The sequence below is a fragment of the Ovis aries genome, chromosome 15 (genome assembly GCF_016772045.2).
Source record: "Ovis aries strain OAR_USU_Benz2616 breed Rambouillet chromosome 15, ARS-UI_Ramb_v3.0, whole genome shotgun sequence".
Lineage (NCBI taxonomy): Eukaryota > Metazoa > Chordata > Mammalia > Artiodactyla > Bovidae > Ovis > Ovis aries.
This window is the reverse complement of record NC_056068.1, coordinates 5,910,077-5,927,118: the sequence shown is the minus strand read 5'-3', so window position 1 is coordinate 5,927,118 and position 17,042 is coordinate 5,910,077. Positions and strand designations below refer to the sequence as shown.

At 42.5% G+C, this 17,042-nt stretch overlaps 1 protein-coding gene across 47 annotated transcripts in view; it reads right to left on the bottom strand.

Moving 5' to 3' along the window:
• TMEM123 (transmembrane protein 123) overlaps positions 1 to 16,814 on the bottom strand; it is an 84,176-nt gene extending 67,362 nt beyond the window's left edge. For 25 of the 47 annotated variants that reach the window (XM_027979132.2, XM_027979138.2, XM_027979139.2 and 22 more), the window contains exons 1-4: positions 16,590 to 16,814; positions 9,619 to 9,675; positions 5,527 to 5,583; positions 431 to 490 (exon numbers count right to left, since the gene is read on the bottom strand). In XM_027979132.2, coding sequence (XP_027834933.2) covers positions 431 to 490; positions 5,527 to 5,583; positions 9,619 to 9,675; positions 16,590 to 16,689 — 274 coding nt within the window. In that variant the 5' untranslated portion in view covers positions 16,690 to 16,814. The remainder of the gene's footprint in view (positions 1 to 430; positions 491 to 5,526; positions 5,584 to 9,618; positions 9,676 to 16,589) is intronic. The other 22 variants (XM_027979133.2, XM_060399648.1, XM_060399651.1 and 19 more) reach the window with 2 other exon arrangements.
• Between the last annotated feature and the right edge of the window lie 228 nt (positions 16,815 to 17,042).

Sequence of the window (17,042 nt, the reverse complement as noted above, 5' to 3'; positions counted from 1 at the left end):
GAAATATAAGAAGGGTCTTCAACTAGTCCACCAAGGCAAATTAAGGCTGCCATGGCTGACCAGCTTAAAGTGATTTCTTCCACCAGCAAGATAAGCAGATTTAGGAATTCTAGTTCATATTCATAGGCAGAGCACACAATGTCACACTGAAAAATGGGCTTGAAAACACAGTAATAAATTCCAGTATGTTTTTATTAATAGTTTTAGAATTTACTCACAACTTTGCTAGACTGAGAAAGGCGGTGAATCCAGTGAACTATCATTTCCTGATGCCTACTAAGGGAAGCCTTTGATGGTAGGCTTTAAGTATTTATAAACGCACAAATCATGGTTAAGACAGGCCTGTGTACAGGCTTACCTGTACTGGACTAGCTGATATTACTTATGTATGCTAGCCAGATAATCAGTTTTCTGACCTTTTAAAACTCACCTGCTTGTTTGTTACCATTGGAGTTACCTCCAGACTGAGGATTATTTTGGCTTGAAGATCCTATAAAAACAAAGAAATATCCTGTGAAGAATGGCCAGCAATATTGAACTAAGGGTACTGGCAATATGTTTCTTTCGGCCTCTGAGGGGTGGCAGGGTAGATTATTCTACAGGAAGTTCTACTTTTGCACTGCTTCTATGAAACATGCCTTGAAACTATTCATAAATCTAGATCTGCATCACTGGATTTTTTAAGACAGAAAACATGTAGCTAATGTAACACTTACCAGGTACTTGCTATATGCCGGCCACTGATAAAATAGTTTGGACTGGAGGCCATGTGGTTATGAGGAATTTCTAGTACTGACAACTCTGCTCTTCTGAGGAGAGTGGACCAGCCTTACTATTAACGAGTGCCCCAGGTCTTGTGCACCAGCACACCTAACTTCATACAATGAGAGAAGACGTAGTGGCTTAGGGTTTTCACGTAAACTTGGCAGCCTTCTTGATATAATTTTTTGAATTTTTAACTAGTACCTTAAAATTTGGAAAAAATATGGAAGCATTCTATGCTCCAGTTAAGCAACTTTTCAGGATGCATTATTCACCTTGGATCTTTATATAATGGAAGAAAAAACACATATATTACATAGGAGGCAAGCAAGTACGTTATTGTGTACTTTCCCAAAGAATGCCTCCGCCAACCCAAAAAACTCCGAAGTTCCAAAAATAAGCAATAACAATTCTGATGGAGCTATGTTTACTCTCTGCCAATTTATTCCTCTTGCTGGAACCATAACCCATTTATACCAAAAGACTATGGTGTGAAGATTAAACCTGAAAAAGATCAAGGTTAGTAGACTATATATTTAGATGTATTTAGCAGCAGGTAGCAAATAACTGCCAAGACTATGAAGGGCTTACTACATGCCGCGCCTTGTGGGGAGAGGTAACCTGCATTAGCCCATCTAACCCCCAAACAATTCTGCGACAGGAACACAGCTAGGCAGTAACAGAACAGCACAGGAAGACCCACAGGAGACCCACAGGAGACCACCCAGCTGTGTTTAGTTGCTCCGCTGTGTCTGACTTTGTGATCCTGTGGACTGCTGCCCACCAGGCACCTCTGTCCATGGAGATGCTCCAGGCAAGAATACTGGAGTGAGTTGCCATGTCCTCCTCCAGGGGATCTTCCCAACCCAGGGATGGAATCCAGGTCTCCTGCACTGCAGGTGGATTCTTTACCATCTGAGCCACCATGGAAGCCCATGAATATTAGAGTGGGTAGCTGATCCCTTTCTCCAGGGGATCTTTCTCACCCAGGAATCGAACCAGGGTTTCCTTCCTTGCAGGGAGATTCTGACCACCCTGCCAGTAAGCGGCAAATTCTCAGATGTGGACCAGGCTGTTTGATTCCAAAGTGCATACATGAGAGTGTCAAATCAAAGTGCTGATTTTCTACAACAAAGCTGCTTCTGCTCGCATGTTCCCAGTTGCTGCATTGCTGACTGCTCAACTTTAACACCAGGAAGTTATCTTTTGAGTCTTCCTCACTCCACCATCCAATCCATTATCAACGATTTCAGTTCCACACCCCCAAGTAGATCTAGACTCTACCCACTTACCCCCATTACCCCATGTCTTCATCTTTTGCCCAGATTACAAGAGCCTCCTGTTTTCCTCTTCCTGCTGTTGTCACTCTTATGACGGATGCTTTCCTTTTCTCTTTTTTTTGGCTTGAGGAAGAATGCAGAAACTGTCTTCTTTTTAAGCTCTGTCTAGTTTTAATACCTCTTCACGTTTTTCAAAAAATCCTTAGGAAGTACCTACCATGTTCAAGCACTAAAATAAAGACTATCTTGGACTTTCTAAGTACAAGGAGGCAGGTGCTTTACATGACAAATAAAGACCAAGTATTATAGCAGAATACTTCACTAAATGTAATTAAGTTAAGTTCATAAAGCGGCACAGATTCATTAAAGATTAATTTCATCACCTAACTGGCTACCCATTACGGTGGCTTTTGAAGTCTGGCAATCACTTTACAGATAGCATATTAAAAAGCAGAGTCATTACTTTGCAAACAATAGTCTGTTTAGTCAAAGCTATGGTTTTTGCAGTAGTCATGTATGTGTGTGAGAGGTGGACTATAAAGATAGCTGAGTGCCAAAGAATTGATGCTGTTTAACTGTAGTGTTGCAAGAAGACTCTTGAGAGTCCCTTGGACTACAAGGAAATCAAAGCAGTCAGTCCTAAAGTAAACAACCCTCAAAGTTCATTGGAAAGACTGATGCTGAAGGTACAATACTTTGGCCACCTGATATGAATAGCTGACTCATTGGAAAAGACCCTGATGCTGGGAAAGACTGAAGGCAAAAGAAGAAGCAGGAAACAGAGGATGAAGTGATTGGATGGATTAATCAATGATTAATCAGTGACCTGATTAAATGGACAAGAGTTTGAGCAAACTCTGGGAGACATGAAGGACCGGGAAGCTTGGCATACTGCAGTCCAAGTCCATGGGGTCACAGACACGACTTAGTGACTAAACAACAACAAATCACTTCTATGTGGAATCTAAAATATGACACAAATGAAACTATCTATGAAGTAGAAAGAGACTCACAGACATACAGAACTGACATAGGGTTTCCAAGGGGGAGCCAGGGTCGGGGAGGGAGGGACTAGGAGTCTGGGGTTAGTAGATGCAAATTGTTACATATAGAACTGAGAAACCAGAATGTTGCTCAGGGAACTCCATTTACTATTCTGGAATAAACCACAATGGAAAAGAAATTAAAAAGAATGTATACATGTATATAACTAAGTCATTTTGCTATACAGCAGAAATGAACACAACATTGCAAATTAACTGTACTTCAATAAAAATTTCATAAAAAATCTCCATAACACTGCACAACATTGTTAATGTATTTAATGCCACCTGTACACTTAAAAAGAAAGTGTATTATCAAGAAAGGCAATGCCAAAGAATGCTTAAACTATTGCACAATTGCACTCATCTCGCAGTCTAGTAAAATAATGCTCAAAAACCTCCAAGCCAGGCTTCAGCAATACGTGAACCATGAACTTCCAGATGTTCAAGCTGGCTTTAGAAAAGGCAGAGGAACCAGAGATGAAATTGCCAACATCCACTGGATCATCGAAAAAGCAACAGATTTCCAGAAAAAGATCTATTTCTGCTTTATCAACTATGCCAAAGCCTTTGACTGTGTGGATCACAATAAACTGTGGAAAATTCTTCAAGAGATGGGAAAACCAGGTCACCTGACCTGCCTCTTGAGAAACCTACATGCAGGTCAGGAAGCAACAGTTAGAACTGGACATGGAACAACAGACTGGTTCCAAATAGGAAAAGGAGTATGTCAAGGTTGTATATTGTCACCCTGGTTATTTAACTTCTATGGAGAGTACATCATGAGAAACGCTGGGCTGGAAGAAGCACAAGCTGGAATCAAGATTGCTGGAAGAAATATCAATAACCTTAGATGTGCAGATGACACCACCTTTATGGCAGAAAGTGAAGAGGAACTAAAAAGCCTCTTGTAAAAGTGAAGGAGAAGAGTGAAAAAGTTGGCTTAAAGCTCAACATTCAGAAAACGAAGATCGTGGCATCTGGTTCCATCACTTCATGGGAAATAGATGGAGAAACAGTGGAAACAGTGACAGACTTATTTTGGGGGGCTCCAAAATCACTGCAGATGGTGACTGCAGCCATGAAATTAAAAGACACTTACTTCTTGGATAGAAAGTTATGACCAAGCTAGACAGCATATTAAAAAGCAGAGATATTACTTTGCCAACAAAGGTTCGTCTAGTCAAGGCTATGGTTTTTCCAGTGGTCATGTATGGATGTGAGTGTTGGACTGTGAAGAAAGCTGAGTGCCAAAGAATTGATGCTTTTGAACTGTGGTGTTGGAAAAGACTCTTGAGAGTCCCTTGGACTGCAAGGAGATCTAACCAGTCCTTCCTAAAGGAGATTAGTCCTGGGTGTTCATTGGAAGGACTGATGCTGAGGCTGAAACCCCAGTACTTTGGCCACCTCATGCGAACAGTTGACTCACTGGAAAAAACCCTGATGCTCGGAGAGATTGGGGGCAGGAGGAGAAGGGATGACAGAGGCTGAGATGGCTGGATGGCATCATCGACTTGATACACATGAGTTTGGGTGAACTCCAGGAGTTGGTGATGAACAGGGAGGCCTGGCGTGCTGCGGTTCATGGGGTTGCGAAGAGTTGAACATGACTGAGCAACTGAACTGAACTAAACACTTAAAAATGGCTAACTCTGTGAATTTTAAGTTATGTGTATGTTTCAACAATAAAATATCACAAAAAAAAACAAACAAAAACTCCAAGAAGTCAGAGCTTGGTCCCTTTTGTATTATGTCCACACATTAGAGACACTCAATAAATATTTGTTGAGAAAATGGTTCAGTGATAGGATTCTCTACCTTTTTAAGTTTTTACCTCTGTCACTCTTAATAAAGGCAGTGAGAAGATAAACTAAATATTACTTAGAAAAACCATGTGACGATGGTACTATATAACATCAGTCTTGTTCCTATCCTTCCATGTTAATTCAGAAAATCAAGGAAGAAATCCATCTGTCCCAAACTAAAGGCACAAGAAAAGAGCCTCATCTACTGTTTCAATAGGGAAGCAAAGGGGTGGATTGAAGGCAAATTAAGGCTGACATGGCTGACCAGCTTAAAGTGATTTCTTCCACCAGCAAGATCAGCAGATTTATGAATTCTAGTTCATGTTCATAGGCAGAGCCCAAAATGTCATACCTAAAAATGTGCTTCTACATTCAGTAATATATTCCCGTACGTTTTTATTAATAGTTTTAGAATTTACTCACAACTTTGCTAGACTGAGAAAGATGGTGAATCCAGTGAACTATCATTTTCTGATGCCTGCTAAGGGAAGCCTTTGATGGTAGGCTTTAAGCATTCACAAATGCACAAATCATGGTTAAGACAGGTCAGTGTACCAGCTTACATGTACTTGACTAGCTGATATTACTTTATGTATGCTAGACAGAAAATCCATTTTCTGACCTTTTTAAACTCACCTCCTTGGGTATCACTGGAGTTTTCTGCAGACTTAGGATCATTCTTGTTTGTATTTCCTATAAAAGCAAAGAAATATTCTGTGAAGAAAGGACATCAATATTCAACTAAGGGTACTGGCAATGTTTTTCTTTCAGGCTATGTGGGTTGGGAGGGTAGATGATTCCACAGGAAGTTCTACGTTTGCACTGTTTCTATGAAACATGCCTTGAAATTGTTCATAAGTCTAGATCTCTATTACTGGATTATTTAGGACAGAAAACATATAGCTAATGTACACATTTACCTAGTACTTACTATGTGCCGGCCACTGATAAAATAGTTTGGACATGAGGCCATGTGGTTATGAGGAATTTCTAGTACTGACAACTCTGCTCTTCTGAGGAGAGTGGACCACCCTTACTATTAACGAGTGCTCAGGTCTTGTACACCAGCACGCCTAACTTCATACAATGGAGAGAAGATGAAGTCACTCAGGGTTTTCACGTAAAGTTGGAAGCCTTCTCAAGATAATTCTTTGAATTTTTACCTGCTGCTGCTAAGTTGCTTCAGTCGTGTCCAACTCTGTGCGACCCCATAGACGGCAGCCCACCAGGCTCCCCCGTCCCTGGGATTCTCCAGGGAAGAACACTGGAGTGGGTTGCCATTTCCTTCTCCAATGCAGGAAAGTGAAAAGTGAAAGTGAAGTCACTCAGTCAGGTTCAACTCTTCGTGACTCCATGGACCGCAGCCTACCAGGCTCCTCCGTCCATGAGATTTTCCAGGCAAGAGTACTCGAGTGGGGTGCCATTGCCTTCTCTGGAATTTTAAACTAGTACTTTAAAATTTGGAAAAAGTTGGAAAGAATTCTATGCTTCAGTTAAGCAACTTTTCAGGGTGCATTATTTACCCTGGATCTTTATATAATGGAAGATTAAAGACATATATTACATGGGAGGCGAGCAAGTATATTACTGTGTACTTTTCACAAAGAAGCCCTCCCTTAAAAAAAAAACCTTTCAAGTAAAAAGAAAGTGAGCAATAATAATTCTGATGGAGCTATCTTTACTGTGTGAGAAAATTTCTTCCTCTTGCTGGAACCATAGTACATTATTCCCAAAAAGCTATGGTGTGAAGATTAAACCTGGAAAAGATCAAGGTCAGTAGACTATATATTTAGATGTATTTTGAAGCAGGTACCAAATAACTGGCAATATTATGAAGGGTGTAAAAATGCCAGGACCTGTGGGGAGCATGTAACCTGCCTTAGCCAATCTAACACCCAAACAATTCTGCGGTAGGAACACAGCTAGGCAGTGACAGAACACCACAGGAAGACCCACAGAATACCCACAGGGGACCACCCAGCTGTGTTTAGTTGCTCCGCTGTGTCTGACTCTCTCTGATCCCGTGGACTGTAGCCCATGAGGCACCTCTGTCCGTGGAGATGCTCCAGGCAAGAATACTGGAGTGAGTTGCCATGTCCTCCTCCAGGGGATCTTCCCAACCAAGGGATGGAATCCAGGTCTCCTGCACTGCAGGCGGATTCTTTACCGTCTGAGCCACCAGGGAAGCCCATGAATACTGGAGTGGGTAGCCGATCCCTTTCTCCAGGGGATCTTTCCCACCCAGGAATCGAACCAGGGTTTCCTGCCTTGCAGGTGATTCCGGCCACCGAGCCAGTAAGCGGCGGATTCTCAGATGTGGACCAGGCTGTTTGATTCCAAAGTGCATACATGAGAGTGCCAAATCGAAGTGTTGATTTTCTACGATAAACCTGCTTCTGCCCTCACGTTCCTAGTTGTTGCATTGCTGATTGCTCAACCCTAACACCAGGAAGTTATCTTTTGTTTCTTCCTTCTTCCTCACTCCACCATCCAATCCATTAGCAATGATTTCAGTTCCACACCCCAAGTAGACCCTACCCACTTATCCCCATTACCCCATGTCTTCATCTTTTGCCCAGATTACAAGAGCCTCCTCTTTTCCTCTCCCTGCTGTTGTCACTCTTATGACAGATGCTTTCCTTTTTTCTTTTTCTTTTTGATTTGAGGAAGAAGGCAGAAACTGCCTTCCTTCTAAGCACTTTCTAGTTTTAAGACTTCTTCACTGTTTTTCAAAATATACTTAGGAAGTACCTACTGTGTGCAAGCACTGAAATAAAGACTGTCTTGGACAATCTAAGTACAAGGAGGAGGATACTTTACATGACAAAAAGAGACCAAGGATTACAGAAGAATACTTCACTAAATGGAATTAAGTTCATAAAGTCGCACAGATTCATTAATGATTAATTTCATCTCCTAACTGGTTACCCATTATGGTAGCTTTTGAAGTCTGGGAATCACCATATAGATAGCATATTAAAGAGCAGAGACATTATTTTGCAAACAAAGGTCCATCAGCTATGGTTTTTCCAGTAGTCATGAATGGATGTAAGTCAGACCATAAAGAAGGCTGAACACAAAGATTTGATGCTTTTGAATGTGGTGCTGGAGAAGATAAAGAGTCCCTTGGACAGTAAGGAGATCAAACCATTCAATCCTAAAGAAAATCAACTTCTATATTCATTGGAAAGACTGATGCTGAAGCTACAATACTTTGGCCATATGATGCAAAGAACTGACTCATTGGAAAAGACCCTAATAATGGGAAAGATTGAAGGTAAAAGAAGAAGGGGGCAACAGAGGATGAGGTGACTGGGTGGATTAATCACTGATTAATCAGTGATGTAAGTAAATGGACATGAGTTTGCACAAACTCCGGGAGATAGTGAAGGACAGGGAAGCTTGGCCTGCTGCAGTCCATGAGGTCACAGAGTCAGACACGACTTAGTGACTAAAGAAGAACAAATCACTTATATGTGGAATCTATAATATGGCACAAATGAATCTATCTATGAAGTAGAAACAGACTCACAGACATACAGAACACACACAGGGTTTCCAAAGAAACCCCAAGGTTTCTAATGGGAGGGAGGGACTAGGAGTCTGGGGTTAGTAGATGCAAACTGTTACATATAGAACTGAGAATCAACCGGTGCTCAGGAACTCCATTTACTATTCTGCAATAAACCACAATGGAAAAGAAAATAAAAAAGAATGCATACATGTATGTAACTAAGTCATTTTGCTGTACAGCAGAAATTAAAACATTGTAAATGAACTGTACTTCAATAAAAAATTAATAAAAATAACTACATGACCTTGCACAATATTGTGAATGTATTTAATGCCACCTCTACACTGAAAAATGGCTAACGTTGTGAATTTTATTTTACGTGTATGTTTCAACAATAAAATAACACAAAAAACAAAGAAAAACTCTAAGAAGTCAGAGCTTGGTCCCTTTTGTACTGTGTCCACACATTAAAGACACTTAATAAATATTTGTTGAATAAAAGTAGAAAAAATGGGTTTAGTGATAGGATTTGTGTACCTTTTTAAAGTTTCTACCTCTGTCACTCTTAATGAAGGCAGTGAGAAGATAAACCAAATATCACTTAGAAGAAACATGTGTTGATGGCACTATTATTATAACGTTAGTCTGGTTCCTCTCCTTCCATGTTAATTCAGAAAATCAAGGAAGAAATCCATCTGTCCTAAACTAAAAGCAGAAGAAAAAAGTGTCATCTACCTTTTCAATAAGGAAGAAAGGGGGTAGATTGAAATCTAACTGATGGGTGAAATATAAGCAGGGTCTCCTTAGAGTCCACCAAGGTAAATTAAGGCTGCCATGGCTGACCAGTTTAAAATGATTTCTTCTACCAGCAAGATTAGCATATTTATGAATTCTAGTTCATATTCATAGGCAGAGCACAAAGTGTCATACCTAAAAATGTGCTTCAAAACTCAGTAATAAATTCCAGCATTTTTTTATTAATAGTTCTAGAATTTACTCACAACTTTGCTAAACTGAGAAAGATGGTGAATCCAGTGAACTATCATTTCCTGATGCCTACTAAGGGAAGCCTCAGATGGTAGGCTTTAAGTATTCACAAACGCACAAATCATGGTTAAGATAGGTCAGTGTACCAGCTTACATGTACTGGACTAGCTGATATTAGTTTATGTATGCTAGACAGATAATTCGTTTTCTGACCTTTTAAAACTCACCTGCTTGGTTATCACTGGAGTTTTCTACAGACATAGGGTTCTTCTGGCTTGGAGATCCTATAAAAACAAAGAAAATATCCTGTGAAGAACAGCCATCAATATTGAACTAAGGGTACTGGCAATATGTTTCTTTCAGCCCCTGAGGGGTGGAGGGTAGATTATTCCGCAGGAAGTTCTACTTTTGCACTGCTTCTATGAAATATGCCTTGAAACTGTTCATAAATCTAGATCTATACTACTAGATTTTTAAAGACAGAAAACATATAGCTAATGTACGTACTTACCAGGTACTTACTATGTGCTGGCCACTGATAAAATAGCTTGGACATGAGGCCATGTGTTAATGAGGAATTTCTACTACAGACAACTCCGCTCTTCTAAGGAGAGTGGACCACCCTTACTATTAACGAGTGCCCCAGGTCTTGTGCACCAGCACGCCTAACTTCATCCAATGGAGAGAAGATGAAGTGGCTTAGGGTTTTCATGTAAAACTGGAAGCATTCTTGATATAATTCTTTGAATTTTTAACTAGTACCTTAAAATGTGGAAAAAGTATGGAAGAATTCTATGCTCCAGTTAAGCAACTTTTCAGGGTGCATTATTCACCTTGGATCTTTGTATAAGGGAAGATTAAATACATATATTACATGGGAGGTGAGCAAGTATGTTACTATGTACTTTTCCAAAGAAGGCCCTCCCCACCCCAAAAATCTCCCAAGTACAAAGAAAGTAAGCAATAACAATTCTGATGGAGCTATCTTTACTCTATGTGCAAATTTCTTCCTCTTGCTGAAATCATAATCCATTTATCCCAAAAGGCTATGGTGTGAAGATTAAACCTGAAAAAGATGAAGGTTAGTAGGCTATGTATTTAGATGTATTTAGCAGCAGGTAGCAAATGACTGACAATATTACCAAGGGCTTACTACTTGCCACGCCTTGGGGGAGCATGTAACCTGCATTAGCCCATCTAAGCCCCAAAACAATTCTGCGACAGGAACACAGCTAGGCAGTGACAGAAGTCCCACAGAAGACTCACAGGAGACCAACAGGGGACCACCCAGCTGTGTTTAGTTGCTCCGCTGTGTCTAACTCTTTGCGATCCCATGGACTGAAGCCCACCAGGCACCTCTGTTCACAGCGATTCTCTAGGTAAGAATACTGGAGTGACTTACCAAGTCCTCCTCCAGGGGATCTTCCCAACCCAGGGATGGAATCCAGGTCTCCTGCACTGCAGGCAGATTCTTTACCATCTGAGCCACCAAAGAAGCCCATGAATACAGGAGTGGGTAGCTGATCCCTTTCTCTAGGGGGTCTTTCCCACTCAGGAATCAAACCAGGGTCTCCTGCCTTGCAGGCAGATTCTGGCCACTGAGCCAGTAAGCGGCGGGTTCTCCAATGTGGACCAGGCTGTTTGATTCCAAAGTGCGTACATGAGTGCCAAATGGAAGTGTTGATTTTCTACAATAAACCTGCTTCTGCCCTCATGTTCCCAGTTGTTGCATTGCTGATTGCTCAACCCTAACACCAGGAAGTTATCTTTTGATTCTTCCTTCTTCCTCACTTCACCACCCAATCCATTAGCAATGATTTTAGTTCCACACCCCAAGTAGATCTAGACTCTACCCTCTTATACCCATTATCCCTTGTCTTCATCTTTTGCCCAGATTACGAGAGCCTCCTATTTTTCTCTCCCTGCTGTTGTCACTCTTATGATGGATGCTTTACTTTTTTCTTTTTTTTGACTTGAGGCAGAAGGCAGAAACTATCTTCTAAGCTCTTCACCTTTTTTCAAAAAATATTTATGAAGTACCTACTGTGTGCAAGCTGAAATAAAGAATGTCTTGGACAATCTAAGTACAAGGAGGTGGATGCTTTACTTGACAAAAAAAGACTCAAGCATTATAGCACAATACTACTCTAAATGGAATTAAGTTCATAAAATGGCCCAGAATCATTAAAGATTAATTTCATCTCTTAATTGGCTACCCATTATGGTGGTTTTTGAAGTGTGGAAATCATTTTAGACAGTATATTAAAAAGCAGAGACATCACTTTGCCAACATAGGTCCGTCTAGTCAAAACTATGGTTTTTCCAGTACTTCTTTATGGATGTGAGAGTTGGACTACAAAGAAAGCTAAGCACCAAAGAATTGATGCTTCTGAACTTCGGCGTTGGAGAAGACTCTTGAGAGTCCCTTGGACTGCAAGGAGATCCAACGAGTCCATCCTAAAGGAAATCAGTCCTGAATATTCATTGGAAGGACTGACGCTGAAGCTTAAACTCCAATACTTTGGCCAACTGATGCGAAGAACTGACTCATCTGAAAAGACCTTGACACTGGCAAAGATTGAAGGTGGGAGGGGAAGGGGACGATAGAGGATGAGATGGTTGGATGGCATCATTGACTCGGTGGACATGAATTTGAGTAGGCTCCAGGACTTGGTGATGGACAGGGAGGCCTAGCATCCATGGGGTCACATAGAGTTGGACATGACTGAGCAACTGAACTGAACTGAACTCAATCACTGTAGAAAGTTCCTCTTATTTGGATTCCCCCTGCAGGCTAAGAACATTTCAGCGCTTGCCTAAGGTTTGACAGATGTAATCTTACTTCAGTTCAGTTCAGTTGCTCAGTCATGTCTGACTCTTTGCAAACCCATGAATTGCAGCATGCCAGGCCTCTCTGTTCATCACCATCTCCTGGAGTTCACTCAATCTCACGTCCATCAAGTCGGTGATGCCATCCAGGCATCTCGTCCTCTGTCGTCCCCTTCTCCTCCTGCCCCCAATCCCTCCCAGCATCAAAGTCTTTTCCAATGAGTCAACTCTTCACATGAGGTGGCCAAAGTATTGGAGTTTCAGCTTTAGCATCATTCCTTCCAAAGAACACCCAGGGCTAATCTTTAGGATAGACTGGTTGGATCTCCTTGCAGTCCAAGGGACTCTCAAGAGTCTTCTTCAACACCACAGTTCAAAAGCATCAATTCTTTGGCACTCAGCTTTCTTCACAGTTCAGCTCTCACATCCATACATGACCACTGGAAAACCATAGCCTTGACTAGATGGACCTCTGTTGGCAAAGTAATGTCTCTGCTTTAATATGCTGTCTAGGTTGGTCATAACTTTTCTTCCAAGGAGTAAGCATCTTTTTATCTCATGGCTGCAGTCACCATCTGCAGTGATTTTAGAGCCCCCAAAATAAAAGTCTGACACTGTTTCCACATCTATTTCCCATGAAGTGATGGGACCAGATGCCATGATCTTCATTTTCTGAATGTTGAGCTTAAACCCAACTTTTCGCTCTCCTCTTTCACTTTCATCAAGAGGCCTTTTAGATCCTCTTCACTTTCTGCCATAAGGGTGGTGTCATCTGCATATCTGAGTTATTGATATTTCTTCCAGCAATCTTGATTCCAGCTTGTGCTTCTTCTAGCCCAGTGTTTCTCATGATGTACTCTGCATATACGTTAAATAAGCAGGGTGACAGTATACAGCCTTGACGTACTCCTTTTCCTATTTGTTCCATGTCCAGTTCTAACTGCTGCTTCCTGACCTGCATATAGGTTTCTCAAGAGGCAGGTTAGGTGGTCTCTCACAGAATTTTCCAGTTTATTGTGATCCACACAGTCAAAGGCTTTGGCATAGTCAATAAAGCAGAAATAGATGTTTTTCTGGAACTCTCTTTCTTGCCTTTTCAATGATTCAGTGGATGTTGGCAATTTGATCTCTGTTCCTCTGCCTTTTCTAAAACCAGCTTGAACATTTGGAAGTTCACGGTTCACGTACTCTTGAAGCCTGGCTTGGAGAATTTTGAGCATTACTTTACTAGCGTGTGAGATGAATGCAACTGTGCGGTAGTTTGAGCATCCTTTGGCATTGCCTTTCTTTGGGATTGGAATGAAAACTGATCTTTTCCATCCCTGTCGCCACTGCTGAGTTTTCCAAATTTGCTGGCATTTTGAGTGTAGCAGTTTTACAGCATCATCTTTCAGGATTTGAAATAGCTCAACTGGAATGACATCACCTCCACTAGCTTTGTTCATAGTATGCTTCCTAAGGCCCACTTGACTTCACATACCAGGATGTCTGGCTCTAGGTGAGTGATCATACCATCGTGATTATCCTGGTCGTGAAGATCTTTTTTGTACAGTTCTTCTGTGCACTCTTGCCATCTTTCTTAATATCTTCTGCTTCTGTTAGGTCCATACCATTTCTGTCCTTTATTGAGCCCATCTTTGCATGAAATGTTCCCTTGGTATCTTCTTAAAGAGATCTCTAGTCTTTCCCATTCTGTTCTTTTCCTCTGTTTCTTTGCATTGGTCACTGAGAAAGGCTTTCGTATCTCTTCTTGCTGTTCTTTGGAACTCTGCATTCAGATGTTTATGTCTTTCCTTTTCTCCTTTGCTTTTCGCTTCTCTTCTTTTCATAGCTATTTGTAAGGCCTCCCCAGACAGCCAATTTGCTTTTTTGCATTTCTTTTCCATGGGGATGGTCTTGAACCCTGTCTCCTGTACAATGTCACGAATCTCATTCCATAGTTCATCAGGCACTCTATCCATCAGATCTAGTCCCTTAAATCTATTTCTCACTTCCACTGTATAATCATAAGGGATTTGATTTAGGTCATACTTGAATGGTCTAGTGGTTTTCCCTACTTTCTTCAATTTAAGTCTGAATTTGGCAATAAGGAGTTCATGATCTGAGCCACAGTCAGTCTAGATGCAATCTAGAGCATTAGAAATGGCTGTCTCTTAGCAACCTGTTTGAATCTTGAAGGCAGCATTTCTGAAGCCACCTCAATCCTTGGGCTTTTCAGTTCATGGTCATTAAACTCCCTCCTTTCCCCTATGCTTGTTTAAGGTGGGTTTCTGTCACTTGCTACTACTAACAGTCCTGAGTAACAGCTTTCCCATCCCTGATATCTTTCATTGTACTACCACATTCTATCCTGTTTGCTGGCTTGCTAACTTGTTCATAGTATCCCTCCTCCTTCAGCTGAAAATATTTATGAAATTATGCAGCAGACTGAAGAATATCTTAAAAGTAGAATTTCACTAATTTTTTTTTTTCCCCCCACAATATTCTGGGCAATGACAGTATTGCTTGAAGAGTCAACATCACGTGATGTAGCTTAGTGGAAAATGGTTGAAAGATTGATTCTGGCCTCTGAAATCAAACATCTGTTAGTTGTTTCACTTTGCACAAGTTAGGTAACTTCTAAGCCTCAATTTCCTCATTTATAAAATGGGGATAATACTGGAAGGATCCAATGGGATGATGTATGGACCTCAATTAGCACAGAGTGAGAAGCTCACAGAGTGAGATGAGAGTGTCTAGTAAAAATGTTACGGAACTCTAGTATGACAAAAATCACTGCACTTCATAATGACACTTTAAACGGATTACAGATTACCTATAAACACTAGGACAACATCTACTCATTCTTTTGAGATGTCCTTTATAGAACGTTCCTTTAGTTTCAAGGTGACATTATAGTCTGGAGAAATGGATTCCCGCTCACATTGGTTATACCAGTTCATGAAATCAAGGCTCTCACATAGTAGAGCATTCCAAAATTTTCAAATAAACATCTAATGAGATATCAGGTAATAAACAGAACTGTCAAACAGTGAGTATTAAATTAGGGCAAAAAAGTCTGTTATGAGGGTACAAGAAAAGCAAGGACACTTTCTCTACTCAGTAATTCTTCAGAGAAACAATAAAAAGGTATACTTTCACAAAGTAAAGTAAAAAACGGAGACCTACTGACATAAATATTGTTATAAAATTAGCACCAAGTTATACTCTTTAACTCTAGACAGTTCACTTTTACAATCAAACACCTCATAATATTGAAAATGATGGACATGCTTTTATTGATCATTCTTTCCTTAAATGATCTCAAAATGCGGTCTACAAAGCTAGTCTGTCACATGTGCAATTCAGCAAAGCAAACAAAAAAATTCAGCAAAGCAAAAGAAAATCGTTGTCTAATTCACCCAGATGATTCTAGCAAAAGTAGGCGTTGTGTCTGAATTACCCGGTTTTGCAAACTGCTGGATAAAACTAATGTAAAACTAAATATACAGTGGATAGAATTTAAAAGCCATGAAAAGCTTGGGTCTTTAACTTATTGTGGTTTACTGATCATTAACCAGTGATCTGACTTCTATCAGAGTTGAAAAAGAGAAAACAGAATTTACACAGGAAATCCCAGCTTTTGCCGCTTTATCGAAAAAGTCCCCAAAAGGCCAACGGCCTAAAGGGACACCTCCCTTCCCCTAGAAGCGAAAGGTCAAAATCATTCTGTCATGACTCTACTGGCGGTATCCTGAACTCCTAACATCCGCGCAGCTGTTCAAGGCCGCAGAGCCGATGCGCCTCGGCCGCTGTTTACGGTACACGAAGGGCGGGAGCGGCCATCCACAGGGGCGCGAGCATCACCTGCGCCCGGGAGGGCTGGTCGCATGCCCCCGAAGCTCCCAACCTGCCACATGAGCCCCAAAGTGCAAACTTGAGGCGTCTGGGGTCCTTAAGACTATATATGCATAACCGGTTTGATTTTACACGAGGCGATGAGACGCCGGAAAACGCTGAAAGGTTCGCAACTAACACGTCTGCTCAGGAGTCGGTAGACATATTTTCCAGTCCCCCTAACCGTTTACAAAAGGAAGCCTGAGAGGAACTCTAACCTCCCCGAGAAACGTTAACTTTGGGGAAAGGCTGTAACAACCGCGCTGCAGGCCGATCGTCGGTAGCGCAACAGGTGACTCGCCGCCCTCCGGCCGCGACCGCGGCGCGCCCCGGAGTTGAGCGGAGGGCCAGACGTCCCTTCAGCTGGCGGCCCCCCGCCGCCTCAGGCCCGCGCACGGCCGCCGCGCGCTCGTCCCCACACTCGCACAACTTTCCGCGAGGCCACAGCCAGCCGGGAGGCTCGCGGGCCGGGGGCGGCCCCCCGGCCACTCACCCTCGAGGTCCGCGCTGTCCGTGAAGACCTTCAGCAGCGCCACCCCCAGCACGACCCCCAGGGCCAGCAACGTCAGGAAACCTCGCGCGCCGAGTCCCATTGTTCCGAGGCGGGACGCCGAGGCCTCACGGGTCCTCACCGGGCGGCGGCGGCGCGGCTGAGAGCCTGTTCCCCTTCCCCTTCCGCCGCGCACACCACCCCTCCCGCCGCCTCCCCCCAAACACCAAATCGGGCGCGGGAACCTGGCCGGGAGGGGGCGTCGCGTGCCGGCCCAGGAGGTGGGGCGGGGCGGGGCCGAGGCGTGGGGGCGGGGCGGGGTTGAGGTCGCGGGGCGGGCTGAGGCGGCGGGCCGCAGCACGGGGCTGAGGCGGCGGGGCGGGGCCGAGGCAGAGGGGCGGGGACAGGGCGGGGCTTGCGATTGGGCGCGCGGGGCTCTCCTGGCCCTCTCCCCTT